This window comes from Thunnus albacares, chromosome 13 (assembly GCF_914725855.1).
Source record: "Thunnus albacares chromosome 13, fThuAlb1.1, whole genome shotgun sequence".
Lineage (NCBI taxonomy): Eukaryota > Metazoa > Chordata > Actinopteri > Scombriformes > Scombridae > Thunnus > Thunnus albacares.
Window position 1 is genome coordinate 22,613,339 of NC_058118.1, and position 27,419 is coordinate 22,640,757.

Genomic DNA, 27,419 nt, shown 5'->3' on the forward strand with positions numbered 1-27,419 from the left:
CTAAGATTTCCTTTGTTTTGAATTTTCTCTCTTTATTTTAATTTAGATGAATAAAACTCTTTTGTACTCTATAGTGTTAGTCTTCTTTGTACTGATGCCTTTTGATTCTTATTTACATTTCAACACCAGCCTACTGAGATGACTTGTTTGTAACAAGGTATGAACTACTGTAGGAAACAATGTCAGGGAGAGATTTAACACCATTTTGGAGCAACCTTATGTACAAAGTTTGGCATCTTTAAGAAGAGTTTCTGAATAATTTCCTTAACAGTATCGTAATGTAATCTAAGTTATATGAAGTGAAGATGATAGAGGAACACAAATGATTGCTCTGATTGTTAGTTCATTTATATAGATTTTACTTGTAAAGTTATAAATAATATTTGACACAAAATCACCAACAGTTATTTTTATTTATAGAAAAACGAGAACATGTTCTACTCCAGCTCCCAGTGTATTCAGTATGTTTAAGTAGTGATCAGTGTTGCAGTAGGATGTGGATCAATGATGTGAGTGTCATGATAATATTGTGCCTTCATGCACATGATACAAAATACATAAGTTCAAACTAATTATTGACTCTCGCCTTCTGCTTTAATGGCAGCAAAGTTCACTGTTGCTGACATTTCTTTCTCACTCTGGCTGCTCGGACTTCACCTTATAAAATGTGAAAACAACATATGCAAAGTTGTGACACAAGATACAAGACTGAAAGGCCAGAGGCGTTTACACACAGGCCTGACTCAAGTTAATAGGTGGGACATGAGTTGAATTATCAAAATTATGAGAAGGTCATAATTCCTCAAATGCGCCAAAACCATGACTTGAGGGAGTCGCACCCAGATGTTGAACATTTCCACCAACACGAGGACCAGGAAGGAGAAAAAAGAAAGGAAACATACATGGTCATTGAACAAACTGCTTCTTGTGCCACCCACCATCTTTAACCCGTCTTCCAGTGAGTCTACTGTTCTGTGTAACTGTTTAACTTACATTCAGCAAATGGACATGGCCTTAGATGAAAACTCTTAATGAACACATAAACACACTCCAAACATAACCTGACAATCATTTACATACCCGATGAAACTAATTAATCTCATCATTGTCTTGAGACACAACCTCACAAGTCTACAGTCATGTGGCAAAATGCTAATGTCAGTCTGCTAACATGCTCATAATTTGAATATGCTGATGATTAGCAGGTACAATGTTTATCATGGTCACCATCTTAGTTTAGTGTATAAGCAAACATTTGCTTATGAGCACTAAACACAAAGTACAGCTGACGGTGGTGTAAATGCAAATACAATTTCTTGGCAATCGTTGAGATATTTCAGTCTGGATGACAGTGGTGGACTGACCAACATCGGCATTCCTAGATTCACGTCACTAACAAGTTGCAGCTGGCACACTGAAGTTTTTCTTTGCTTTGCACTGAGATTGTCAGCATGTTGTCTTCTGCTTGTGTAGTAGATGGAAAAATAGACAAATGGATGAAATCACTGCCTGGCTAGAGCCAGACAGCTCTTTCTCTCACCAACTTCCTCTGACACAGATTTAACCTGATCAATCTATCAGTTGCTGACAAGGGATCACAAGAACCAACAGTCAGACACAGATGCTTAACGACGTCCCAGCAGAGCCTGAACCAGGATCTTAACAGTCTGTTTGAGGCTATGATGTTCATCAGATTTGGAGAATTAGAACAAAAGCCATACTGATGATTTTGCTATTCTCAGAGTTACAACTGTAAAGTTTAACCTCAGGATGGTTTGCTGTTCTGGGAAACATGAACGTGTTCAGTAAACAGACAGAAAGGTCAGGAGCTCATCAAAATCAATAGGATTCAGTCTGTGGGGACCATGTTTGTCCATGTACAGCCATTCGTTTCTAACACACTTGGGGAAATTCTGACCTGACATTGGAGAGAGACGAGATGTCTGGGGGGGGTCATGGACTGACCCTGCCAGCAGCAAGGCAACAGAAAACAACATTTTCTCAGCCTGTGTCAAGAGATGTAAATAAAAACGACTGAGTCCGGTAAAGTGAAGTCCTTTATAAAAAGGATTAAGGTTCATTGTGGTGGAGGGTTTGCGGTCGTGGCCTTCAGGATTCCTCGCAGCACCTTGTAGTTATTGAGGGGCTGATTCTCCTTGGGGGGGTAACAGGGGCCGCGATCTGTCAAGTAGGAATAAGGGAACCGCAGCACCCAGAGACCATCAGGAGGCAACACTAAATCTGTCTGCTCTGGATGGAAAACTGGGCAGGGAGGAGGACCAGGCTGGACCTGAAAATAAAAAACAAACGTCACAGACATCACTGATGATACCAACCAGTTCAGATACTGTTATGAGCCCACAGTTCACACTGAATTTAGGCCATTAGCTACTGTTTTCCTTTTCATTCATATTTATTAATTTATTTTTAATTTGGGTAAAGAGACCCTTTAAATAAGTTTAGGGGTTAAACTTAAACTTTGTGAAGTACTTTGTGAAGTTTTTCAACCTCCAACAATAAGGAGGGGCAGCTTATTTGTAACCTGAGACGCCAAACCCAGGGCAAAAAACACAGTGGCACCACTTGCTGCTGTGAGTGCAGGATAAATATCAAAAGGTGACACAGATAAGCATTACATTTTTATTAACTCAGATCGTCTTTCATCTGTTTTTTTGTTTTTAGACAGTCAGATGACCCTGTGACACTGTGTAAGAAAATCAACCTTGAACTATAAAAGTGATGGTGCTAAACTCATCGCATCCAGATCATTTTTCCTTCCCATGATTTCACTGTATAAACTTGCTGACCTGTTTGTTGAGTTGTCTACAATAAGATCCCAGTGCCATATCAGAAAATTTAAATAATTAATGAAGTTATCGCTGCTGTGCCATATGCATAAATTGCACACAGCCCCTCTATCAGTATCACGCCTATTGATCCTGTTGCTGTGAGCTACTCATGGAAATCGATGAAACATACATTTGTTCGGTCAGCGTGAGACAAGAGTCTGAAAGTGGATGTTTCATGCCAAATGAACATTGGCAACACTGTGATACTGAAGGAGACGTAGCTGAGCTCCGCTGGGCTCAGGCCCAGTTTAACATCTTGTTTTAAATGATGAAATAAGGCCAACAACATTACCGTCTCCAACAAATAGCACTAAAGATAGATGTAAAATAAATGTAAAAACTCCCTTGAGGTTTCCACTGCAATCTATAGAGACTCATTACTGCTGAAATTATGAGGCAGTCATACATAATTAACTAAATTGCTGACTATTTTAGTTTCTCTGTTTGACTTTGCAATACTTGCAACTCAAAAAGAAACAAGGCAAACTTGATGAATTGTGGAATAAAGTGATCAAATTTATAACCCAGAGTGAGCAAACTTTATACAGACTAAACTAATGTTTCATGCTTCGTTCCTCTTCATGAATAGCAGTAATATAAGCTACCCTGGCTCTAATGTTTATAGTTGCATTTCTAACAGTGAGTGTAGAATGAGCAAGTGTAAGAAAGTTAAAAGTGAAAATTGGTGACGGAATGAAGTAGAAGTGCACAACTGTATATGTTGCACACACACACATGGGTGCGTGGGTGAGTAGTATGTGAATAGATTGATAGATATAAACACTTGTATATGCAACTACTGCTCTGTTTTTAATTCTTGTGCATGTTTATATATAAAAAAACTGGACATGGGCTTTTTGTAGAAATATCCCAAATGTTTGTATATTCTTTGACCTTGTATTTTCCAAATAACAACACAATAAAGAAGAAATACTTGCAACTATTGTTTTTAGTCTTGGATAAAGCAGTCATGGAAGTGGAGTCAGTTTCAGCTGCTTACCTGAGGGTTGAGTGTAACCTCCAGCTGGGCGTCAGGCACCACAATAAAAAGGCGAGTCAGCTGGGCGAAGTGAGCCTTCAGGCCGCGGCCCTGGGAAGGGGAGGGGATGTACAGCGGCATGTCTGTGTTTAGCACCCTGGTAGCAGGATCCTTGGCACCCCCCGGCCCCAGCACCTTCACTATTTTATCAGGTCCGGAGCTAATGAAGCGTCGTCCTCTGCTGTCTTCATACTCAAACCCCACAAAGACCCGAGCCATGTCGTCCCTCCTGCGACTCCTGCCAAGTCCTCCGGTGCTCCCTCGCTTTCCCACGAGGCTCTTGTTGGGGGCTGGCCATGAGGAGGTGCCTCCATCCAGAGGCTCCACCAGTCCCGTATCCTCCTCCGACCGAGAGCGGATCACCAAGTCCCATGGCAAGAGGAAGGAAGAACCGGGTAGGAAGCCTGGCTGCTCCAGACCAGTGTGGCAGTTGTATGACTTGGCTGGGCCCAGTTTGACCAGCGACCAGCTGGAGAACTTAGGTAGCAGGCCCTTGGGGCAGCCAGAGTGCACCATACCAGGGAGGTACTCCACAGTGGAGGGCTGGCGGTCGACGAGACTTGGCCTCTTTTGCTGGACTTGAGTTTCTGTTCCGTCCCCGTCCCCATAAGGCCCCAGGCTGTCAGTGGACTGGCCGAGACTGAGAGCCAGGCTGAGGCTGGTGTCTCCAGGTGTGTGGCTCTGGGCAGTGCTTGGCTCCTTCAGCCTCTCTGCCTCACCAGAGCCTGACGCCTCAGATGGGAGTCGCTGGGCTTGGTTGCAGGCCGGGGCTGGGTCAGGAGTGCTGGGCTGGAACACAGGGAATTCAATCCTCTCCAGCTTCCCGCAGCATTTCTCCTCCAGCATCTGTTCAGGAAGAGCGCTGTTACAGAACATGTGTAACAGAAATAGTTTACCCGTGGAAAAACGATTACCTGTATGGGCTCGACTATAAGATTTGACTTTTTGAAGACACACTCGTTCTGTTGGGAAAGTTTCCCTGAGATACTGTTGGAGAGGAGGAAAAGAGTCCTCATTTGTGAAGCCTTTTCTTTTATATTGTAAAAATGAAATAATACGATTAAAGCAGAACATAAATCCCACATTCATGTAATGTTGGCTTGTCCATCAGTCACATAATCACACTCACTCCTGTCAACTGGTTTTCACTTGTCATGAATTTATTTCCTCCGTGGCAGAAAAACACAAGCCTTCAGAAACTCCTGCAGGTTTAATTGGGCTAACAAAACACTTTTAGGTTTAACTGACTCTAAAAGACTCACTATAAACAACGTAAGACAACCCAAACTTATTAAAATGCCACTTTAAGAATAAAATGTCAATATGTATACTGTCAATATGGAATTGACAGTATACATGTGACAGTATACACCGAAATTGCCAGAGATGTTTCTATTCTGTTTATAACATGGTAACCAGCCCTTTAATGTCTGTGGATGTATCAGACCATTGTCGGAGTCCTTTTATGGAAATACTGGATTTACATGATATTTGCATTGATGAGGTACCTGGATTTGTATCATGTATCAAATTAATATACTGAAGCTCTCTATAGACAAAGAAAAGAGTGCCAGAAATACACTTCGTCATGAGGAAATGTAAAAGATGTTACGGTCCTGGCTGCTTTGACTGGCAGGTGATCTCCAGGAAGTGCAGTGCAGAAAGCACCAGAAATGACAAACTAGAAGTGACAGTTCAGCACCGTCAGAGCTGCACATGTGATGTCTGACAACCTGTTGAGAGAGGAGAGTGGTGTGTGACAGTTCACCTGGTAGAAGTCATAGTTGGCGGCCTGGATGTCAAACGGATCCTCTCGAGGAGCCTGTTTCCTCCCACAGTTACAGGAGCTGGTGGAGCGCCCCCTGCTGTTGTGGTTCAGGATGGGAGGGTTGCGATCCATGTCTGGCTTCTCTCCTACAGAAATGAATGTCAGATTTTGTGTGTCTGTGTCACTGGTTTTATCCTCATTCCATTTGAATATATGTAAATATATATCCAAACGGAAACATGCAAGTACACATAGAGAACCTGTGTATGTTTGTAAGAGATGTTGCTGTTACATTATGTTGTGTTTTGTGTTTATTTGAATGAGAAAGTGGTACGATGATCAACTTTCCAGCAGAATGTTACATCCATCAAGGTTATTTGTTTCCCACTACTGTGTTTCACTCAGTGGATGTTTGTCTGAGGCTGACTGAAATGTCGCTGTTAATTAGGGCTGCAACTAACGATTATTTTCATTATTGATTAATCTGTCAGTTTTGGTTGTTTGGTCTATAAAATATCAGAAAATGGTAAAAAAAATGTTGTTCACTGCTTCCCAAAGCAAGATGATGTCCTCAAATGTCTTGTTTTATCCCAACCAACAGTCCAAAGATATTTAGTTTACTGTCAAAGGACTAAAGAAACCAGAAAATATTCACATTTGAGAAGCTGGAATCAGATAATTTGGAAATTTTGTCTTAAGAACTGACTCCAAATGATTAATCGTTTATCAAGATAGTTGCTGATTAATTTAAAAGTTGAATCCATTAATCAATTAATTGTAGCAGCTTTAGACTGGACAGCCTGCATATAAATAAAAAATGACTCAAAGTGATTATTTGATTATCAAAATAGTTGACGATTAGTTTTCAGTTAATTGACTAATTAATTGACTAATTGTTGCAGCTTTACTGTTAAAAGAAACTACATGGACGATTTTAGTGTGCAGATACTCGTAGTATGTTCTTTTGTATTTCTTTTTACATTACATTACATATTATATTGACCAGATGCAGTTCAGCAGAGGAAAAGACAGTAGTAGAGTGTTCACCTGGCTGAGGCAGTAGGTGGAACTTGTGAACACAGTGTTGGTCAGTGAGGCTTCGCTCCTCACAGAGCTGGTGGCCGTTGCTCCAGAACTTGTAGCAGTCCTCATGAACCTGCAGGGCGTAGCGCTGGAAAGCCACACCACGGGCATGCTGGCTGTACACTCGCAGTGCCTGCGCCAGCTGGTTTTTGTGCACCGTTGTGGTGTAATTATGGGGAAGGTTGGACTGGTAAGCGCTGTGAGCCAGTGGCAGAGCTTTCTGGCACCTGTTCTCAGAGAACTTTGTGTCGGCATCGAGAAAGCCCTCCAAAACCTTCAGCTGGCTTTGCACTTTGGTGGCTAGCTCAGATATTTCTTCCTCTGTGTTGCTAATTAGGACTTGGTGGAGTCTGGATGCGACCTGAACCCATTTGGAGTAGGTCGGCAGCTCAAAGTGTGAAGGTTGTGGGTTGCGGCCGACGCTGTCATCAAAGCCTTTCTTGGTCAGCACCAGCTCCACGTGCTGCCAGAGGAATTCCTTCAAGCTGCAGTCCACCAGCTGACTGCCCATCGACATGCTGCCTGTGTCTCCAATGTAGCTGGGCTGCCGAACTGAACGTCGCATCTGCTGATAACGCCTCGGTCCTGCCACCGACGTGCTGGAGTCTTGGTCACACAAGATGCAGTTGGATCGCAGCTGGCCAAGCAAGGCCCCCACAGGATCCTCGTCTACCGCTGGGATCACGTAAACAAATGCTTGGTTGGCCGGCACGGTGAACAAGCAGTTGCTGCTTTGGTTGGTCAGGACTCGGCTTTTACGGAAGATGCGATAAATTTGGTCCTCCAGGGCGTGCTGCAGCCTCCTCCTGGGAGAGTGCTTTTTGGGCTTGTCAGGGTTTCCTCCAGACTCTGAACTGTTTGCAGAGACCTTCAGAGTAACAAACAGAAAAGAGGTTAATATGAAACTTGCTGACTATTGTGTGACTGCTTAATGCAAACAGTGCTGTTGATGTAATAAATCTTAAAGCACATTCAGGGCTGTGACTCACAGTAAGTGACAAAATTAAATCAGTTACAAAATATAATCACATATTCTTGCCTGTTGGCTCTGTTTAATTCTTATACACATATCATATATATTTTTTTCATTACCATGTCACAACACAAGCAGGACAACATTCAGACAGTATGAGGCACTGAGGAAAAGAGTGTAGGACATCATCTCACCTCAGGAACAGCACATATCATGAGACTGTTATAATACCTGAACTCTGACCCCACAAGCAGCAGAGCAAGCATTAGCCAACAAGCACTTCAAAAGTATGTAAGTAGCAGCACAAAGCTCTTACAGGACCCCCCCACAAGATGATACTATGTAGGAAATTATTATATTATGTATGTTTGAATGTATAAATGTGATAACTTTTTTGCTGTTCTTGTTTTATCTAATTAATGTGTGTTTTTTCTCTGTTTTTAAGATGCATTGAGGCAAATTTCTATCAACTGTGTTGACATGGCAATAAAGTATTTCATTAAACTATATTTAATATGCAGTAGTGTTACCTACATATACACATACAGTACCAGTGGGATTACAGTGAGAAAAACCTCTTTCAATGTCTGTATGGCCACCTGACTGTTGTTTTAAGACAGACTTAAAAAATTGTGCAGTGGTTCTCAACTTTTTTTTGGTGTCACGGACCTCCAAATTGATACACATCAGACCGCGGACCTGTATTTGATAAGATGAAGTCTAAAGGATCCCCATCTGATAAGATTTAGTTAATCCATAACTGTCTATACTGTAGACTGGTGGTTCAATAGTGAAGAGAGTGAAAACTATGAACAGAAGAGTCATTCTTACACATTCTCTCATTGGGCAAACTTCTAGTCAATGAAATAATAGTGAAATTAAAATATTGGAACTGCTGCCTTAAAGGTCCTCATAGTTTAGTCATTGAACACAGTGAATCTGTGGGCTTTGGGGTACCTAAATGTCTGGGGTCACAGTCAAAAGGGTAGAAAATATGAACACTTGCTCATATATTTTTATGTAAATATTTCAGGACATTATTGGAAACACAACCTTCAGAGTGCCGTTCATCTGGAAGACGAAGAGCAGGCGTGGAGGGCAGGGCCGACAGTTCAGCTTCCACTCTTTGGACACCGGGCAGTCTTTAATGGCAGCTCGGATCAGAGGCAGGACCTTCTGCCGCAGGGCGTCCAGGGCTCTAAACAGCCGGTCGTAGCTCACGTCAAAGGTCTGGTTAGGATGGACGAGCAGGAGGACGTGGCACACCGAGAACATGTAGAGCAGGTGGAGGCAGTGCTGTCTGTCAAGGCCTTTCCAGAAGTCGTGGGCGTCGGAGTGGCCGGTGCCAGCGCTCAGAGACCGGCAGGCCCGCAGCAGCTGACGGCTGTCGCACACGGAGGAGAGCAGCAGGTACAGCACCCGGTCCTCCTGGCTGTACAGAGCCTGGATGTGGCTGCTGCAGTCCGCGGTGCCGCCGTCCTCTTCCGGTGCTCCGAACAGAGAGAAGATGTGTTTGTCCGCCAGACTGTTGATGAGAGACTCCTTCAGCGGGCCGGCCTGCATGTTGCTCTTACCGAAAATACCGACGACACACAGGCCGTCGTCCCGGTACGCAGCGTCCTCCTGGAGGTCCGCCTGCAGCAGAGTCCCCACACTCACAGGGAGAGCCATGTTTGCTTCCTTCATGGTGAAAAATCAGGGGAATAAAAACAACGACGCACCAGTTTCCTGGTCCGCAAACTAAAATGTCCGTGTAGATACAACATTTACTTTCACTCAGTGATGGAAGAAGTATTCTCATCCTTCACTTTATGAGAGGTTCACAATTTTTCAAGTCTATCTTAAAACATCAGTCAGGTGCCCAAATGAACATTGAAACATGTTTTTCTTGCTGTAATCCTCCTGTTCATACTGACCATTAGAGGATCCCTTCATAATGCACTTACAATGTAAGTGATGGGGGATAAAATCCACAAACCTCCTTCTGTGCAAAAATGGATTTAAAAGTTTTTTTTCTGAAGCTGCTGTGAAGCTTCAGCCGTCCACATTAGTCAAATCAAGTAGATATCTTTCAATGTTACAATATTTTTAGTGCCAAAGTTCCTCTTTTTGTTACTATACTTCCACCACAGCTCAACAGGGAAACACAAAGAGGGAACTTGATGCTAAAAAAAACTGTAAATGTGTCAGATATCCACTTGACATGACTAACTCAGACTGGTGAAGCCTCACATAAGCTTCGGATACGTCCATATGCACTTTGAATTGATGAGACATTTCAAGCCATCATGCTCCTCATCAGTTATTCAAGACTTTCAATGCTGCACCTAAAAGCCTTTAGACAAGACTGGTCACGTGACCAGTTGCCATAAATATCTTCCCACTGCAATAAAGCATATGCATTTATTAAATCAATACAATAAGTGGGAGCTATAATGACTACATTCAAAGCGTGTACTCAGTTATTCCAGACAACTTTATTGATAACAGTCATGTTCAAAAAACAGTAACATATAAACAAGTATGAAAAACAAACAGAGCAAACAAAATATCAGAAATTTGGTAAGGGGGATTGTGCCTTTTACATTCAATGAAAACAAAATAATACATATGAGGAGGAAAAATAAATTAATAAAGAGGTACAGTTCAGATTAATAATTAAGTATCATTAGTTTTTAAAATAATTTTGTATGTTTTAAAAGTTGTTTGGGTCTTTGTTGCTTTTTTTATTTAGGTAGGTAGGTAAAGTTCAGTTTTCGATTGGTCCATTTCATTTTATGTAAGTGGAATTTGCCAAAGATTATAAACAGTTGGACTAAAAAGCTAACTTTCTTGTCCACTTAGTTATTTTTAAAATAAATTAAAATATCACTTCCATAAAGCGTGACCATTTGACCAGTTTTTCTAGATAGAAAGTTTTGCATATCAATCCAAAATATTTTCAAATACATAAAATGGAAAAATCAATGAAAATGCGTTCCTTGTTTAGACCACAGAAATCACAGGAATAATTAATATTCAGTTTAAACCTGCCCAGAATGTGCTTTATAGGATATATTCCATGTAAAAATCTAATTTAATATGATATTTATCTGATATTCTCCATCAGCCTTTTTCCAATTCAAATCACCATAAATAGAAAACCAGAACATTTGCAATGTGGCAATATTATTATCTACAAGGATACTCCAGATATGTTTATTACTAAATTTTAAGATATCTAAATCACCAACGAAGGTATTCCTTCTCTAATCTGATGACTGACTTGTGTCATCATGAGAATTTCTCAGAACCTGCAAAGCTGAAGAAAACCATCTTTTAATTTTATTTATAACTTTATTGACAAAATTGAACTTACAACAGTTTTACTGTTTCAGCAACAGTAACAAGGCAATGTATGCTCAAGATAGTACTAATATTACATCAATAAAGAAAGAAAACGCAAAAGAAAAAATAAACACAATAAAATAATCAAATTTGTTACATAAGGGTCCAGTTTTCAGAGCTGTAGAGTTTGTGCAGTATTTCAAGTGTGTCCAGGTAGGACTTTAATTAGGACATGAAGCGACAGTAAGGTTGGGTTTACTGGCGTGTATGTGGAATTTTGCTAATAAAGAAATAAGATTATTATTTTACCTTTATTTTTTTTACCAGGAAGTCCCATTAAGATCAAAAATCTCTTTTACAAGAGAGACCTGGTCAAGGTAGCAGCTGTACAAAATCAAAATGCAACATTGACATCGTGATATACAAAAATTCACCATAAAACAGAGGAACAGCTATTCAAACACAACTTCATGCCTCCATCACCACATTCTTTATGATGCCCTGAAATTCATCAATGGATATAAATGTTTTTCTTTTTGCAGATTTACAGACACATTTTCTTGACAGGCATTTCATCAGCAAAAAAAACAAACAAACCCTGAGCTGAGTTGAGTTGAGTATCTAATTTTTGGTAAAAAAAAAAGAAAAAAAAAAAGGTCACAGCCTACCAAAAAGTACAGTACAGTCCCAAAAAAAGCTGAGTTATCATTTCATCTGTGTGGTGACAGAAGGAACCAAGAGGGTCAACATTTAGCCTGCATTTTACAATAACTGGATAACACCTGTGCATTATTTTCAGACACCTCTTGCACCTTATTTGAAACAAAAAACAAACAGACAAAAAATCCTGAGTAATTACCTTGTTTTTTCCAGTCTATGCCAATATACAGATTATTCCAAACAAATGCTAACTGTGCCCATCTGGATTATTTCCCTTATGATTCATTATTAGTTTGTATTTATATAGTTTTTATATGTATAATTCTAGTGAAGTAGTGCTGAAAACCATCTTCATCTTCATCTTCATCGTGTCTCCAAAAAGCTCTCTGACGTCAGAGGAGCGGAGGCTGTGCTGCGTGCGCGTTCATGACCTAAATGTGAACCGTCCTCTCTGACGTCACCGCCCTCTGATCATCCGAAATCCCTGATAACGCGGTGCGCGCTCCCGCTCTGCTCTGCTCTGAATGGGGGCTCAGTCCAGCCTCAGTAGTATATCCGCTCCTCCAGCCCGGTCTGCTGCTCTCAGACAAACCGGTCGCCGACAGCCCCGCTCCTCCGGTAGTCCACACTCATTCAGGTAGTCCGGTTGCGCACTGACAGCCCAGCTACTCCACTTCTGACTCTCTTCTCTCTTTGCCCGGCAAGTTAGTGTACTGACGGGCGGAGCTGTCTCTGTCTGTCCAGGAATGAGAAATGATGGCCGGCTCTGCAGCAGAGGAGAAAACCTTCCGACGGTTCCTGGAGCTCTTCCTCCGGGAGATGAGAATGCCTCTGCAGGAGAGCGACCCGGTGCCGACGCGCCCCTTGTCGGACCTGGTGACCGAGGACGAGGTGGAGGGGGAATGCCTCGACCTGTGTCTCCAGTTCCTCTACAAATAGTTAAGTGTCCTCTTTTCTGTCATGGCATGTTGTTATTTCCGTGCGTTAGTGCATCCAATGAACTCACTATAGCGGATAAATGTCCGTGTGGGGTTTTTTTTGTGTGTGCGGAGCTGTGTTGAGGTGAGCGGGCTGTGACCTCGGCTGGGTCCGGATCAGATGAGCCGGGATGCCCACTACCTCATACCATGCTGGGTGTGTCCAACATCAAGTTTATATTAGAGAAACATTTGCTTAATTAAAGCTTAAACTGAAAAAGCTGCCTCCACTTGTCTTACACTGTATTATATCTGTGCACAAATCTTGCGCCGGCAGTGACAGCGCTGGAGGTCTACAAAAAAGGTGAACCCCTGGTTTTGCGTAACAGCACGACGTCATTATGGTGTAGGAGGGGGAGGAAGCCATCGCCATCACTGCTGAGCGCATCTTCATGTAGGCTAAAAATAACCCCACTGGTTACGTTATTAGCCTCAGTCGTCAGACTGATCGTTGCGCTCTTAAATAAAAAAGGCAGGTGCAGTTGTCACAAACTGAAAATGCTGCTTTTTTTTTTTTTAGGGGGGGGGGGGGGTGATAATTGTAGCTGCTGTTTGCAGTTTTCATTTTGCAGATCAGTCAGTGTTGTTTTCACCCAAATCTTATTCAAAAGGGGGCTCCAAAGGAAAGAAGACATTTTCACCGAGAGGAAACACCAGATGTGTTTTGACAACTGAATCCATACTGAAAAATGAGAAATGATACCATATTTATGTATAATTTTATTTGACAGCCCCTGAATGAAATCCTTCAGAATTGAGTGTTTGAGACTGTAAAATTTAATCTGTATATAAAGACTGTATATAAATAAATATAGATTGTAATATATATATAATTGTCAAATGCATGAGGTCTATCTCACAGACTTTTTGAGCCCTTTATGCACACTTTCTGTAAATCCGCATTTCTGCAGACTTTGCCTGCAGGAACTACCCACAGTTCATAGCGCTGTGGCTGTTAAATACAGGGTTACCAGGGGAGACCTGGAAGTGTAAAAACCCCCCAAAATGATCTTATACCATTTCTAGCACTCGCAGCCTCTTGCACTCAAGCACTCACCAGGTGACGTCAATTAAGTCCGTGAGGGTTCAGGGTTTAGGCTTTAGAAAGGGAAAATTGGGATTGGGCTCCAGAGTTGCTGCTTATGGTCAGCGCCATCTTTTCCGCTTGGCGCCAGGACATTCCAACGCAACGCTAACTTACCGAGAACACTGTGCGGTGCAGACTTATACCAACATTCACTAACTGACATGGCAGGTATCATTATCAAGTAACATTAAACTTATCGAAATATTGCGACAATAGTCCCAGAGCTGGGGAGTGAACTGTCAATCACAGCTGTCAATCAACACCCACACTGCAGATGTCAAAGCTATTTGTCTTTATATCTTATTAATTTCCAAAAAAAAACACCAGCACACTTATTAGAGGGCCTGAATTTAGAGATCAAGACCATAATGACTTGTTGACAAAAATGATTGACTTAGTATTTCATAAGAGAAGTTGACGCCTCTTGAAGTTTCTGGAGTCTATTGGAGCCAGCATCTAGCGACAGTCAGTGGTAATGCACTTTAAGGGACTTCCGCACTGAATTCAATTTCAAGCCATGGTTGTTTCCACTTGGTCAGAAACAGTAAAACTGAGACGAGTCGGGCTGAGAGAGCTCTGCGCCTGGCCTGGTTTAGAATCCAAAATAGGTGCAGAAACTGTGCTGGGAAGAGCAGGGTGGAAGGACTCATCTAGGGCACCTAATGGCAAGGGGACTGCCTGCATGTATGTCTGAAAATGACTTGTGGCCAGTTTGCACATGTCTCAGACCCTTTACGCATATTATGCTTGTCTTGGTTTTCCTCGCTCTAATCATTCCTCCTGTTCATACTGGCTATTAAAAGATCCCCTTCAATTGTGCGTTCACTGTAAGTGATGGAGGCCAAAATCCACAGTGAATCCACAGTCAATTTGTGCAAAAATGCATTTAAAAGTTTATCTGAAGCTTATATGAGGCTTCAGCAGTCTGAGTTAGTCATATTAAGTGGATATCTGCCATATTTATAGACTTTTTAGCATCAATTTCCCACTTTATGTTTCCCTGTTGAGCTACGGTGGAAGTATAGTAACAAAAAGAGGAACTTTGGCACTAAAAAGACTGTAACGTTGAAAGGTATCTACTTGATTTGACTAATTTTAATGATCTGAAGCTTCATATTAGCTTCAGATAAACTTTTAAATCCATTTTTGCACAGAAGAAGGCTTGTGGATTTTGTCCCCCATCACTTACATTGTAAGTACATTATGAAGGGATCCTCTAACGGTCAGTATGAACAGGAGGAATGATTACAGCAAGAAAAACATGTTTCAATGTTCATTTGGGCACCTGACTGTTGTTTTAAGAAAAATTATGAACGATCCTTTAACAATGTACTTTAGCAGGATTGGAGAGCATATGTTGGTGGCAGGATGGCTCACAAGCAGACAGTAGTGCCGTCAGGTGTTTCCACTGATGGCACAAGAAACTGGAGAATAGGAAGTGGTCACATGTTTTACCACATCCAAATTAGCAATAGTTCACTACAAGTTCATATTGCCTTTGTCACAATGTCCCATTTGTTTGGTTGGTGACATTTTGCACGGCTTACCTTCCCCTCCCATTGTACTGTTGATTAGAGTTGCAACGATTAATCGATCAGGTATCAACTATTAAATTAATTGCCAACTATTTTGATAATTGACTAATCATTTTAAGTCATTTTTACAAGAGAAAACAAGAGATTTGAGGACATAATCTTGGGAAAACTTTATCTTTTCCAAAGAAGACCTCTTTGGGAAGCACTTAATTAACAATTTTCACCATTTTCTGTAGATTAATCAAGAAAATATTTGACAGATTAATCGATAATGAAAATAATTGTAAATTGCAGCCCTAATCCGCTACTATATAACATCATGAAAGGGGCCATCTATCCCAATAAATACTTTTACTTTGATATTTTAAATACATTTTATGACAATATGTATGTACTTACATATTTTCTACCACTGCTTTTTCTACAAACATCCAATAATATGTCTTTTAATTACAATGTGGACTCTCTCTCTCTCAACTACAAACCTTCTGATGTTGAGCAAAGCTGATAGAAACAAGTTAAAAACGTGTGATTACATGATGACTGGGTTTATTTGGTTTTTTTGTTTGTTTTTTAGTGGACAGCTCTCCAAAGCTCATTAGAGCAGTTAAGTTGGTGTGTGATTCCTCATGTACAGTAAATGTTGCTCCTGCTCCTGACCAGGTTTGGCTGAGAGTCCGTCCAATCTGGCTTTGTGAAACGGCTACTAGCCAAACTTACCAAAATAACTCTAGCTCACTGCCTTAGCTTGTTCTGTGAAATATCCCTCTTTCTCTCTCTTCTGCCCCGAGGCGGTGTCTTATACAGTACATTTGGCCTGTTGGAGCCTGTTGGAGTCTATGAATCACTGGTTGGCTCCTCTCCAAGTGGAAGTTTATCTTAGGAGACACTACCAGGAGCTAGTACCTCCAGATGATTTCAAGGTCAAGGTGCTCATTTTTGCTGTTTTATGTGCAGAGCCGACAGAGTTTTCGAGCTACCTATTGAATCAATTTTATTCTTTAACTATAAAGAATAAAACTACAGCTCAAAGATATATAATCATCTTATTTTGGCTTAGAAAGCAGAAACACAACTTGAAAATTAGATGAGCAGCATAACATATGAAATATTAATAAAAATGTATCTGACACATTCAGTTAACAGCTGTATCCTACTGTACTTCAAGAGCTACTTACTCCAAAAACTGAAGGCCCTTTCACTCAGAGATTAAACAGCCTTTTTTGTCTGCTACAGCATTCATCCACTCTGTAAATCATTTGTCCTGTGTTCTCCTTTGAGAAAAAATCTCACACCAAAAGGGAGAAATTTCTATTTTAAATTCTTTGATTTCATGATGGTGACCCTTAGTTTTGCATTATTTCAATTAAAACTGTTCCGTCATCCGCTTACGTAAGCTGGAGTCCTTATTTCGATACAGCAAATCTTGAATAAAGCGATAACGTTCTATCATAGGCAGAGCAGACGGAAAGATAAAATTAATAAGTGATTTGTTAGTGTGGCGGCTTAACAAATCTGAGTGTTCTGCCGACTGTGAATGAGTGTGGGAAACTTTTACCCAATATGGGTGCTAGAGGAAATGTCAGAGTGTCTCCAAAATCGTGAGGAATCATCTTGTGAGGATCATTAATATTTACAGCACATTTCATTCCAACTTCCCACTCACAGCTCAACATGGAAGACAGGTTTTGGTCCCATTACTTCAGCAGCCGAACTCATAGATTTCAATGCTGTCTGAGTATTTTAATGACTAAAATGAGCTGCTACAATTTTGTGGTCGCAGTCAAACGTGCAGACTCCTTTTCCTGATGAGAGGAGTTACAAGAAACACAGATCATGTATCAATTCTCATTGAGAGCTGATACACGATCTCATGTATCACTATTAACGTCGTCTGCTGCCGGGTGAAGCTGAGTTCTCTGTGAATTTGAGCTCACAGTCTGCAGTGAAAACATACATGTGCCAAGGTCTAGTCCGTGTGTTTGTTTTACACCTCTTTACATTGTATACATCAGTTGTCATAGTAACAACTCAGGCGTCCTTGCAGAGAATAATGATGGTGTTTTGTAGTCAGTCTGAATAAAGCAGAAGGCTAGCCATGTTTCAATCAGGTCTCTTTATATGTGGCAGTTTGATAACAGCAGGTTCCTGTTTTTTTTTAAATTTGCAGTCACTGTGTTGTTTTGCTGTTCGCTTGTGTTGCTTATTGCTCAATAGAGTTGGGCAACATGATGATTAATACTGTGAGATTATTTAAATTTGTCAACCATTTGTGGATGTAACTAATGAATATTTGTTATCATTTAATCTACTGATTGTTGTCTGAAATAACTGTTTATAAAATGTCAGATAATTAGTGATTTCATATAGATATAATAACTGTAATTCTCCACAGCCCAAGGTATCGTCTAACAGTCAAAGACCCAAAGATATTCAATGTACACTTATATAAACCAGAGAAAAGTAGCAAATCTTCGCATTTGAGAAGGTGGAAGCAGCAAATATCTGGCATTTTTGCTTAAGGGATGACTAAAATGATTAATTTTCTGTTGTTAATTTTTATGTTCTGATCAGCACATATCTCATCAAAGAATAAATGAACAAGATTATGAATGTGACCACTTAATCGATGTCAGCTTTCAGTACATTTTGGTTGGTACCAAAAAAAACTAATGAGGTTCGATACCCAGCAGTAGTCAGGCGGGGCAGTGATGCTGGTTGTCTGAGGTTAAGTGTCAGTTTAAGAGGCGTTAGTTGAATCAGGTTTTGTTCGTGTTGGAATGAAATCCTGCAGACACGTGGGCCTCAGTGGTACGTGGATACGTGTTTTCTGGCAAAACCTGCTGCAGGTCTCGAAGCAGACTGATGGTATGTGTGTGTCGGCTTGTGTGGTCGCCAGCATCCTACATGGCTGTCTACTGTAGCTGTGCGGTGAGTGTAATGATAGTTGGAGGCAGCAGCTCTGGTGATTCATCCTGAAGTGTCATTAGTTTGTCTCTGGGTTGAACAGCTAATAATAGACTTCTGCAAGAAGAGAGATCCCCTCTGTGTGTGTGAGTGTGTTAATAAGGGGCGGGTGAAGCACTTGGTATGTTAGAACGAGTTTGGGGGTGTAGACAGAGCTTATGTGTGTGTGTGTGTGTGTGTGTGTGTTTAAAATGACGCCAGTTAGGTTTTAATCCATTTTCTACCAGGCAGCTGGGAATCACATCTGAAAAAAAGAGGATGCAGTCTACTCCCCTTAAATACACTGTGATTTGGAACGTGACGTGTGAAGAGTTTACTCTCAAGTACGACCTAAGTTGCGCTGCTGTGTGAATAAAACAAGCAGACATACGCAAGTTAAAGGTGTCATATTATGCTTTTTGTGATTTTCCGTTATTTATATACTGTTATGATGTCAGATATCTATGTTAAACACAATCAAAGTTCCTAAACTTGAGGCTCCCTGCAAGTCAGAACAAGGGCTTCAACCTGCTCTTAACGCTTCATTTGCAGTTTTTTTCTACCTTGACGACAAAGTGACGTCGGCTCGTTGCACATGCCCTCAAACGGCTGTCTGTTCTGTGGGCTTTGTTGCTAAGGTTTCCATGTTTTGTTTGTGTTGTCCACTCACATATTTCGGATTGGATTCCAGTTTGAACATGTACGGATGTATTTAAGAAGTTGACATTTCGAGTAAAGAACAAAAAAAAGTAGGGAAGCTTGTTGCGTAGATTGTTGATATGGCCTCTGGAGCCGCCGTAAGTCAGCTTCCGAGAGCCGACCAATCAGAACAGAGTGGGCTCATTGGGTGGGGGGGGCCTTAAAGAGACAGGTGCTAAAATGTCCTGTTTCAGACAGAGGCTGAACTGAGGTCAGTATGAGTTAAATAAGGAGTTTTTTGACTTGAAACTTTTGTCTGTTTATAAGAAAACCCCACAGAGCACCTTAAAGTGTATTTAACAACGAGTTAACATCCTTGTGGCCGAGGCGGTTAAGACATTGACCATGAAGTTGCAACGTCCCTGGTTTGAGTCTGGCGAGGGACCTTTGTTACATTTCATCCCCCATTTTCCTCCCTTCACTTCTTGTCACCTTTAATCTGTTCCCTATCTGCTAAATGGTCATTCTGGAGATTAAATATACAATAAATCAAATGCACTATTTGTTCCTCTAGAATTAAGACTCTTGGCAGTCGTTTGACATCTCTGACTGTTTTTACTGACTGCTGATGAATTGATGATGACTTGAAGAGGAGTGAGCGGGGGGAGATAAATGACCCTCAACACACACACACACACACACACACACACACACACACACATACACACACACACTGAGAGCTGATAGATAGTAATTGAGGGGAGAGCCTTTTTAGACCTCATTAAACAGAAATGTCTCCCACAGCTGTAAAGAACCAGGGGGTAGATCCGGCTTCCTCCTGCACACATGACACGCTCAAATGTGCACACACACGCACATACACACACACACACACTCACACAATTAGAGGAGTAGGCGGTGTTGGAGAAGCTGCTGGTGACGGATGTATTAGAAGATACGCAGACTGTAAAACTGCAACATCACTAATGACTGTGGACGTTATGACGTCATGACAACCATCTTACCACAGTTTTACAGAACAGGTGGTTTTGTTCTCGTTCCCCCTTTTTTTTTTAACTTCCATTTATTTGTGGCCGGCCTTCATTTGTTCAGAGTGACTGCATTATGTGAGACTAACGCTGGCACCAATTATTGATTTAATGATAGTTATCAAAAACAATATTGTTCTTGATATCAATAATTGTGTAAAGCGTCTTTGAGTATCTTGGAAAGCACTTGAATGTATTCTTATTATTATTTTTATTTATTTATTCTTGATTGTTTTTCATGCTTAAATACACATTCAACTTGCTAATTTGATGACATCAAAGTCAAAATTGAATCTAAATGTAATGTTAAGCTCATGAATTTTAAGAGTTCAGAGCTGAAACAATAAGTTGATTAATTAATTAGTTGATTGACAGACAATTATTCTGCAACTATTTTAATAACTGATTGATTGATTGTACAAAACAAGAAATTTAAAGGGTGTGGTCAGTTGTAATGGGCATTTTTGATAGACAAAACTATTAATTTTCTTTTATTAAAGAAAATAAACTGCAGATTAATTGATGAAAATAATAGTTGCAGTGGTAGATCACTTACTGTTATTTTTCTAAAATGGCTTCAACATGGTGATCATGTTTGTTACATTCAGTATAACTGAAGATATTATTATTAGGTTATTATAATTATTAGACTTCTTGTTTTTTATCAGTTGGCTGTTATTTTGTGAGAACGCCAAACTACAAAATGAAACTGTTGTCTGGTGACATTAGATAGATTATTTATGTAGCTTTGTGTGAGGCTGCCTTACCCACTTCATGGGATTGAAAAGGGAGGTAGTAGAAGTCAAAAGTTCACAATTAAACCCATCATATCAATATTTTAAGCTTTAAATATTTTAAGCTTTAAATATTTAACACCTTTATATCTTTGAATTGGGACTTGTGGAGTCTTTGGGGCGTATGAGCTACAAAATGTTCTGTCAGCCTGTAAAATTATAACATTACCTCAGCAGCCACAGGGACACTTACAGCTGCCAACAGGATAATTCAGGAACAGTCATCTTTAACTTTAACACTGTCGATGCGACTCAGTTACTGGTGGATGTTTTTGCAAATTATTAAGCAATGCTCATGGATAATGCTTTAGTGGTGTAATGTATGATGTAAGTTGTTTGAATTTATAAAGTTAATGTACGAACTGTGTGTGAAGATTCTCAGTCATTGAGGTCATGGTTATCCAAGGAGGGTTGAATCGAGGGCAACTCGACTTCTTGGTTGTAGAAACTTGAAGATGTACGATGTACACACTGTTTTGACTTTAAGAAAATACTGATTATAAACAAGATTGTCCTGATATATTGATTTTTTTTAAGATTATACATCATCTCTGCCCTGAATGAGTCAAGGCCACTATCTGTGTATTGGTTTTTATGTTAGACTTTATATAATCTATTAAGACCAAGACCTATGTGAATTTGGCGCCTTTTGAACGGATCACAATGGAACTTTTTTGGATCGAGCATGTGATTTCTAATAGTATTGATCCAGCTTCAGCCATGATGGTTACTGTTTAGGATGTGGTTGGTTAGCTTCCCTGCTGGTCTGTGTAGGTTATTAAATGCATAACCACCTTTTCACCCCCTCCTTGTCAGAGAGACTGGTGAGCCTGTTCTTCACTTCCCTACATGTTGCATTCGAGGTTCTCACAGGGGTAAAGTGGTAAAACATTAATTAGTCGTGCTGGCCTGTTTGGAAACAGCAGGTGAACTTATTCTACTGTCATTGCTACTATTACTGTGGACAAGTGGTACCCAGGTGACAGTAGTGACAAGTGTGGCTGTCAGTTCAGCACCATGGACAGCAGCTCACAGCTGTTCAGTCACGCCCATGTTCACCTCATGTTGAGTCTGCGGGAAATATGAGCTTCCAACTGGAAGAAACTGAGTCATGTTACCATCCTTGTGGAAAATACAAGTGTGACAATTTATTTTATCACTGATTGTGAAAACAAGCAAACGTGGCAATGAATTCAGTAAATGATGAATTCATTTAAGGTATTCAAATAAACATTTATCACATTTTATTGGTAGTAAGCAATATCTGCTGCACTGAATTTGAAATTAATTTAATAGTTATGGGTTAATCCCGAACACTATTACACACCTTTTCATATTTATCTGACAAAACCTTGTGTTGCATACCATTGTTTCTGCCATTACACCTACTGAACCTCTTTGGTTTGACGCATAGCAGAGAAGTTAGCTCTTCTATTTCTGTATTTGGTTCATTTAAATAAATAAAATAATAATATTCATGTAGCACATTTCATACAGATGGATGCAATACAATGTGTTTCACAAAAAAATCTAACCCAAGTAAAAAAAAGTATATTAAACTGAATTTAATTTAATTATACTCAGTATACTTAAATACATGTTTACTCATGATTAATTTAATTTAAGTGTGCTATTTTGTGTACTGTATATGTTCATGATCTATAAGTATTGCAAAAAAAAAAAAAGAAAATACATTTACATACAGTACATACTGTAAAGAAAGTCTCTGTGTTCTGTTTGTGTCCGCTGGTGTCTTTTCATGGACTTTTAATGCAGTCATGCTACATCTAAAATCTGATCACACGCTCTCCACTTTCTTTGAACGTGACCCACATGAGCTTTCTAACTAATGTCTCCTTCTTACATGTATGTACAAGTCTGGACACACATCTTGTGTTGCAACTTGGCTTGCTGAATTAGCTTCCAAACAAATATACAGTGGGGTAAATTGCGCTGCTAACATCAGCTAGCTAATTAGCTAATCATTAGCTAATTAGCTGTAATACATCGAACATCTTAAAAATGTACCTGCAGGTATTAACAGCAGTCGGTTGGTTTAGATGCTAAGTGGTCTTCAACATTACTGCTACCAAAACACTGTCAGTCATCGGCTACAGTTATTAGTGCAAGTTAGTTAACGCTGTGTCTCAGACTCTGGTCGCTTAGCTTAGTCAATCAAATAAACATTAACCAGCCTGCTCCTTTCTTCTATATCACATTTTTACTTCATTTTAGTAATAAACTAATATAATAATGATTAATTTAATTATTATAATTTGACAAAAATACATTCAGAATTACTTTGACTTGCCTTCACTGACAGCGTTCGCCCTGTTACACTGTTTTATTAAACTCAATATCAACCACATCAACAATCAGTGATTGGCATACCTCTGCTTCTGACTGGGCAAACCTTGTCCTCTGGTTCAAGGACAAGCTTGCTTTGTTTCAAACAAGCAAATTCCTCAAGGGCTTTATTAATGAGGACTTCCCTCAGGCCGTCCTGCAGAAGTAGGATGCTGCACAGGAGAGAGGAAACACTGCCAATACAGGAGCATGTAGCAGCATTAATGTCCACCTGCCTACACACTCTTATCACTCCTACACTCCAGGGACTGTTTTCACACATATTCAAAATGAGTGATTTTTTCATCTGTACAAACATGGAGCATTCTGTGCAGAATAAAGACCATTTAATTTATGAGCAATGAATATATTTTAAGCAGTAGCACAGCATTAAATGTGATGACAATTGAAAACATTCTGCATGAAATAAAGACGCGGATTAATGGTGGAATACATAATAACTCATGAAATATTAATTTATGAAGTGATTTTAATCCTTTCCGGAGCACACATGCATATCAGTTTTGTCCTCACACCCCAATTTTAATCAAAATCAGCCCCAAATATTATTTTTTTAATAAACTTTTTGGTGCTCCAGTAATCACATCTAAGCAGGCAGCTTTTATTTTAAGGTGCATTTCTGTTTGTGGATGTTCCACTCTGCGCATAACTGGACTTTTATAAAGTGAGTGTAATGAAAGAATTCACACACAGTCCTGTAATTGGTTTTATGAGTAGCAGTTTGGGGACTCTGTTGTTTCATAAGAACCATCTCTTGTAATTTGGAGCTGGTTAATATGCCTTACTTATAGAGGAGTGTGTTTTATCATTCACATCCCCCTGGAATATTAATCATGTCTGATGTCCCCCTTGTGCACCACTAGAAAATGTCATTATTTATGATTTGGTTGTGGCCACAAGAACTGTATTAAAGGCTAAAATTATTCAAAAATCATCTTGTCCCTGAAGACTGTTCAGATTGTTTATTCAGAGAGGAATGTTAAGACTGTTCAATGGTGTAGGGAGGGTCACTTTTAGGATGTTTCTCAGATGAGAAAATGGCTGCATTGGAGAAAAGTTACTCAAATTCTGAATAAAGCCCAAATTTTTCTTTCCACATCAATAATTGTGAGGGTCAATGCAATGTACATTTCCACATCTGTTCATTTCGTAAGATAGAGGTCTTCACGCATCCAAAATATTGAATAATACTAATTTTTTTAAAAAGGGGACCCGAGCACAGTCAGACCCAATCTAAATAAACCCGATTATAATTAGATCCAAAATGAACAGACCCTAATAAGAGAGAGAAAACACAAACACTGGCAGCAACACGATCCAGTTAACAAGCAGCTGCATTGGAAAATAGCAGCAATATAATAATAATGTCCGACAAACTAATGTTAAGTCATAGAAACTAATTCCAAAATTAAATTTGTTTATACTCTTCAACTAATTCTGACTAATTTATAGAAATACTTGAAAGTCCTATTTTCACCTTCTGCACCTACCATAGACTGTATACAAAGATGGACATAGCTAGGTGTGACGTCACCCATTGGTTTGCATTGGAGCTAGTTTGAAGCCCAGAGTTGCAGCCTATGGTTGGCGCCATCATCTCATCTACTCTGAGCCAAGACCTTTCAAATAAAGAGTTAGGGGTCTTGCCTTTGACACTCTGGAAACACACCCCGCTACCTTGAACCTAATGTTAATTACTACTGGGAACACTAAGCGGTGCATGCTTGGGCTAACGTTAGCTACTCTGGCTAAATGGCACTATCAGGGCAGGTATTGTAATGTTACTGAAATATTGCATGACAGCATCCTGTGAGGTTCTTGTTATTGTGAATTTAGCAATTGAGACCGTTGAAAAAAATAATTGACATAGTATTTCTAGAGAGAAGTTGACACATTTGAATGTGTGTCAATTGAAGCCAGGGATTTTTTTGGAAGACGACCTGATCAGAGCTGATACTAGTCCGCTCAGATCCATTTGGGTCTAGTCCAATATTAGACAAATTTACACACACACCCAAGACCTGTGGCATTAAAACAAGACCCTAGTTGACTCGATTAGACTGTGTAATAGTGTATATATTAATATGTGATAGTATCATTTGGAAGACTCTCTACTGCAAGGGCACAGACATCTGTACACAGCCCAAAATTTATGACTGAGTGGTGGGTTCATGTCAACAAGAACGCTGACTGCACACGTGTAGAATACGTCCACATATGCAGACATCCAAAGAGTATGTAACGATCTGTGTGAGTGTCTGCTGTCTGCATCCGTTTTTGGATCTTATTAGGGACCTAAAAGTTAGAAAAGTGCAATGTGCATAGATGATGATCATGGTTGATCACTGTATTGATGTTTATTAATCATTCTTACTCAGTCAAATGTAAACAATTGGCCATATTCGTTGTTCAGAAGGGTTTCCGTCCTTTCCACTGCATCAGAGACTACTACTGTTGGTCTGGGTGTCTGCACAGAGAGGAGTGGGATCTGAGGGAGGGAGGGTATTTCCTTGAAATTTTTGTATTGGGCTTTTATTAGAGTGAGAGAAGACAGAAAATGAGGGGAGAGACAGATAGGGAATGACACGCAACAAAGGTCCCCGTCGTTATGGGACATTGTGGTTCATAGTAAGCACCTTAAGCCCCGAGCTTTTCATTTAATAAAAGAGGTCCATTAGCCTTCAAACCAGCTGGGTGAAGCTGTATTCATGGAGCAGGCTCTTGAGCATGTGTGACAATATGTTCCTCTTTCTGCTTTAATTAGAACATCAAAGGTCACAGCAAGACCCAGCAGGCGCTTCAATAGCAAGGTACTGCAATGTCATAGAGGAATGTGTTATGTGTGTATTACCACAGCAATGATCCAGAATAAAGCTGCAGTCCAGTGCTCAAAATGGATCCTATCTGCAGTGAGCAAACGTTAGACGATTTTGTCACTTTACTGCAGACAAATCAGACCATCCTCTGAAGTCCCACATGGACTGTCTCAGAACGAAGTGACCTCTTTTTGAGCTGAACTAGTTTCAGAACCTGAAACAATGGCTGCAGCTCTCATCACATTTAACGTATATAAAAACAACATCAGACACATCCATTGCTCTTATGATACCTCTCCCTCCCATGATAAAGCATTACTGTGAGCAGACCGAGCTTTAAATGAAAGTCAACATACGCTTCTTCAGCGTTTGAATGGAATTTTTGAAAGTCCTAGTTTTTCACGCTACCATCTGTCTGTCTACTGGCTTTTCACTGTTTAATCAGAGCAATATGAAGCCAGGAGATTTGATCCCCCTGGAGATATACTTCCTCTGAGGCTTCTGGGAAGTTACTGTATGGCTTTCTAGAGCACCTCTGAAAATTGTTTGAGGCCCCCGGCACCCTCCGTTCCTCTTTAAAGGGTTTTTCTGTGACTTTGAGGCATCCTGTCTTGGAAAAACTCGGGTCTGCTAATGACAGATCCTGTAATATTTTAAAAGACCATATTCAAGACACAAAGAAGTCCATGCTGGAAGCAATGTGAGAGTGTCCAGTGCTTTTCCATCATGCTTTGGGTGTTCTACATCTATACATCCTCGTCCTTGGCATGGTAGTTTTTTTTATCCATGCAACTTCCTCTTCTATAGCTCTGGTCCAGGCTATCCCAGCCTTTGAAATTAGTCGCAGGAGTAATCCCTTAATCAGAGTGTCTCACTGGGATTACCACAGAGGGCATCCTCAGTCACTGCCCTCCACCACCACTGGCAATTGTTGAGCCTTCAGTATTTGATTTACACAGCATTCTCCAATAAGTACACCCATGAAACACTAATAATAAACAATATGTATTGATTTGACCTTGCCCAGCTTTGATGTCAGTATAATAAATTATTTGTTAAAGGAAGCCTCTTATGTTGGACGATTGTGTTATTTATTTTGTGTGTTATTTTATTTAATAAATTAATAATAGTGGTCGTTTTAAGCTTTATCTTCAATCAAAGACACCTGTGATTGTACCAAATTGGTTTTAACATTGGTTCACTGTGGCTAAAAAGCTGCTTTTAATTATTTGATAAATGAATTGCAATTATAGCTAATAGTTAATATTCCCCTGATTCCTTATGACTAATTGGTAGCCTGATATTGCCTGATATGAGCATAATTCTCAATGATTCAGGCAGACGTTAGCCTCTCGTTAGCCATTTTCTGTCTCTTTTTTGATGATTTTCCATAATCAGCCATTAGTGTCTGACGTCTTCACTTCAATGCTTTTAGAGTTAATCACTGGCTAAAAATAAAGTTATGTTGTTCAGCCACACTAGCTGCATGGCTCTAGAGATGTCAGTCCAC

At 40.1% G+C, this 27,419-nt stretch overlaps 2 protein-coding genes across 3 annotated transcripts in view; one reads left to right on the forward strand and one right to left on the reverse strand.

The window, feature by feature from the left end:
• Positions 1-394: 394 nt before the first annotated feature.
• smg8 (SMG8 nonsense mediated mRNA decay factor) lies at positions 395-9,446 on the reverse strand. Its single transcript, XM_044371325.1, has 5 exons — positions 8,766-9,446; positions 6,704-7,607; positions 5,657-5,802; positions 3,850-4,734; positions 395-2,290 (listed from the first exon to the last, which is right to left on the reverse strand). Exons 1-5 carry the CDS (start codon positions 9,396-9,398, stop codon positions 2,078-2,080), a joined length of 2,781 nt encoding a protein of 926 aa, XP_044227260.1. The 5' UTR covers positions 9,399-9,446; the 3' UTR covers positions 395-2,077.
• A 728-nt stretch (positions 9,447-10,174) lies between these two features.
• ppm1e (protein phosphatase, Mg2+/Mn2+ dependent, 1E) overlaps positions 10,175-27,419 on the forward strand; it is a 41,342-nt gene continuing 24,097 nt past the window's right edge. The window contains exons 1-2 of one of the 2 annotated variants that reach the window (XM_044370221.1): positions 10,175-12,317; positions 12,444-12,637. In XM_044370221.1, coding sequence (XP_044226156.1) covers positions 12,453-12,637 — 185 coding nt within the window. In that variant the 5' untranslated portion in view covers positions 10,175-12,317; positions 12,444-12,452. Of the gene's footprint in view, positions 12,337-12,443; positions 12,638-27,419 lie in introns of both variants that reach the window. The other variant, XM_044370220.1, reaches the window with a different exon arrangement.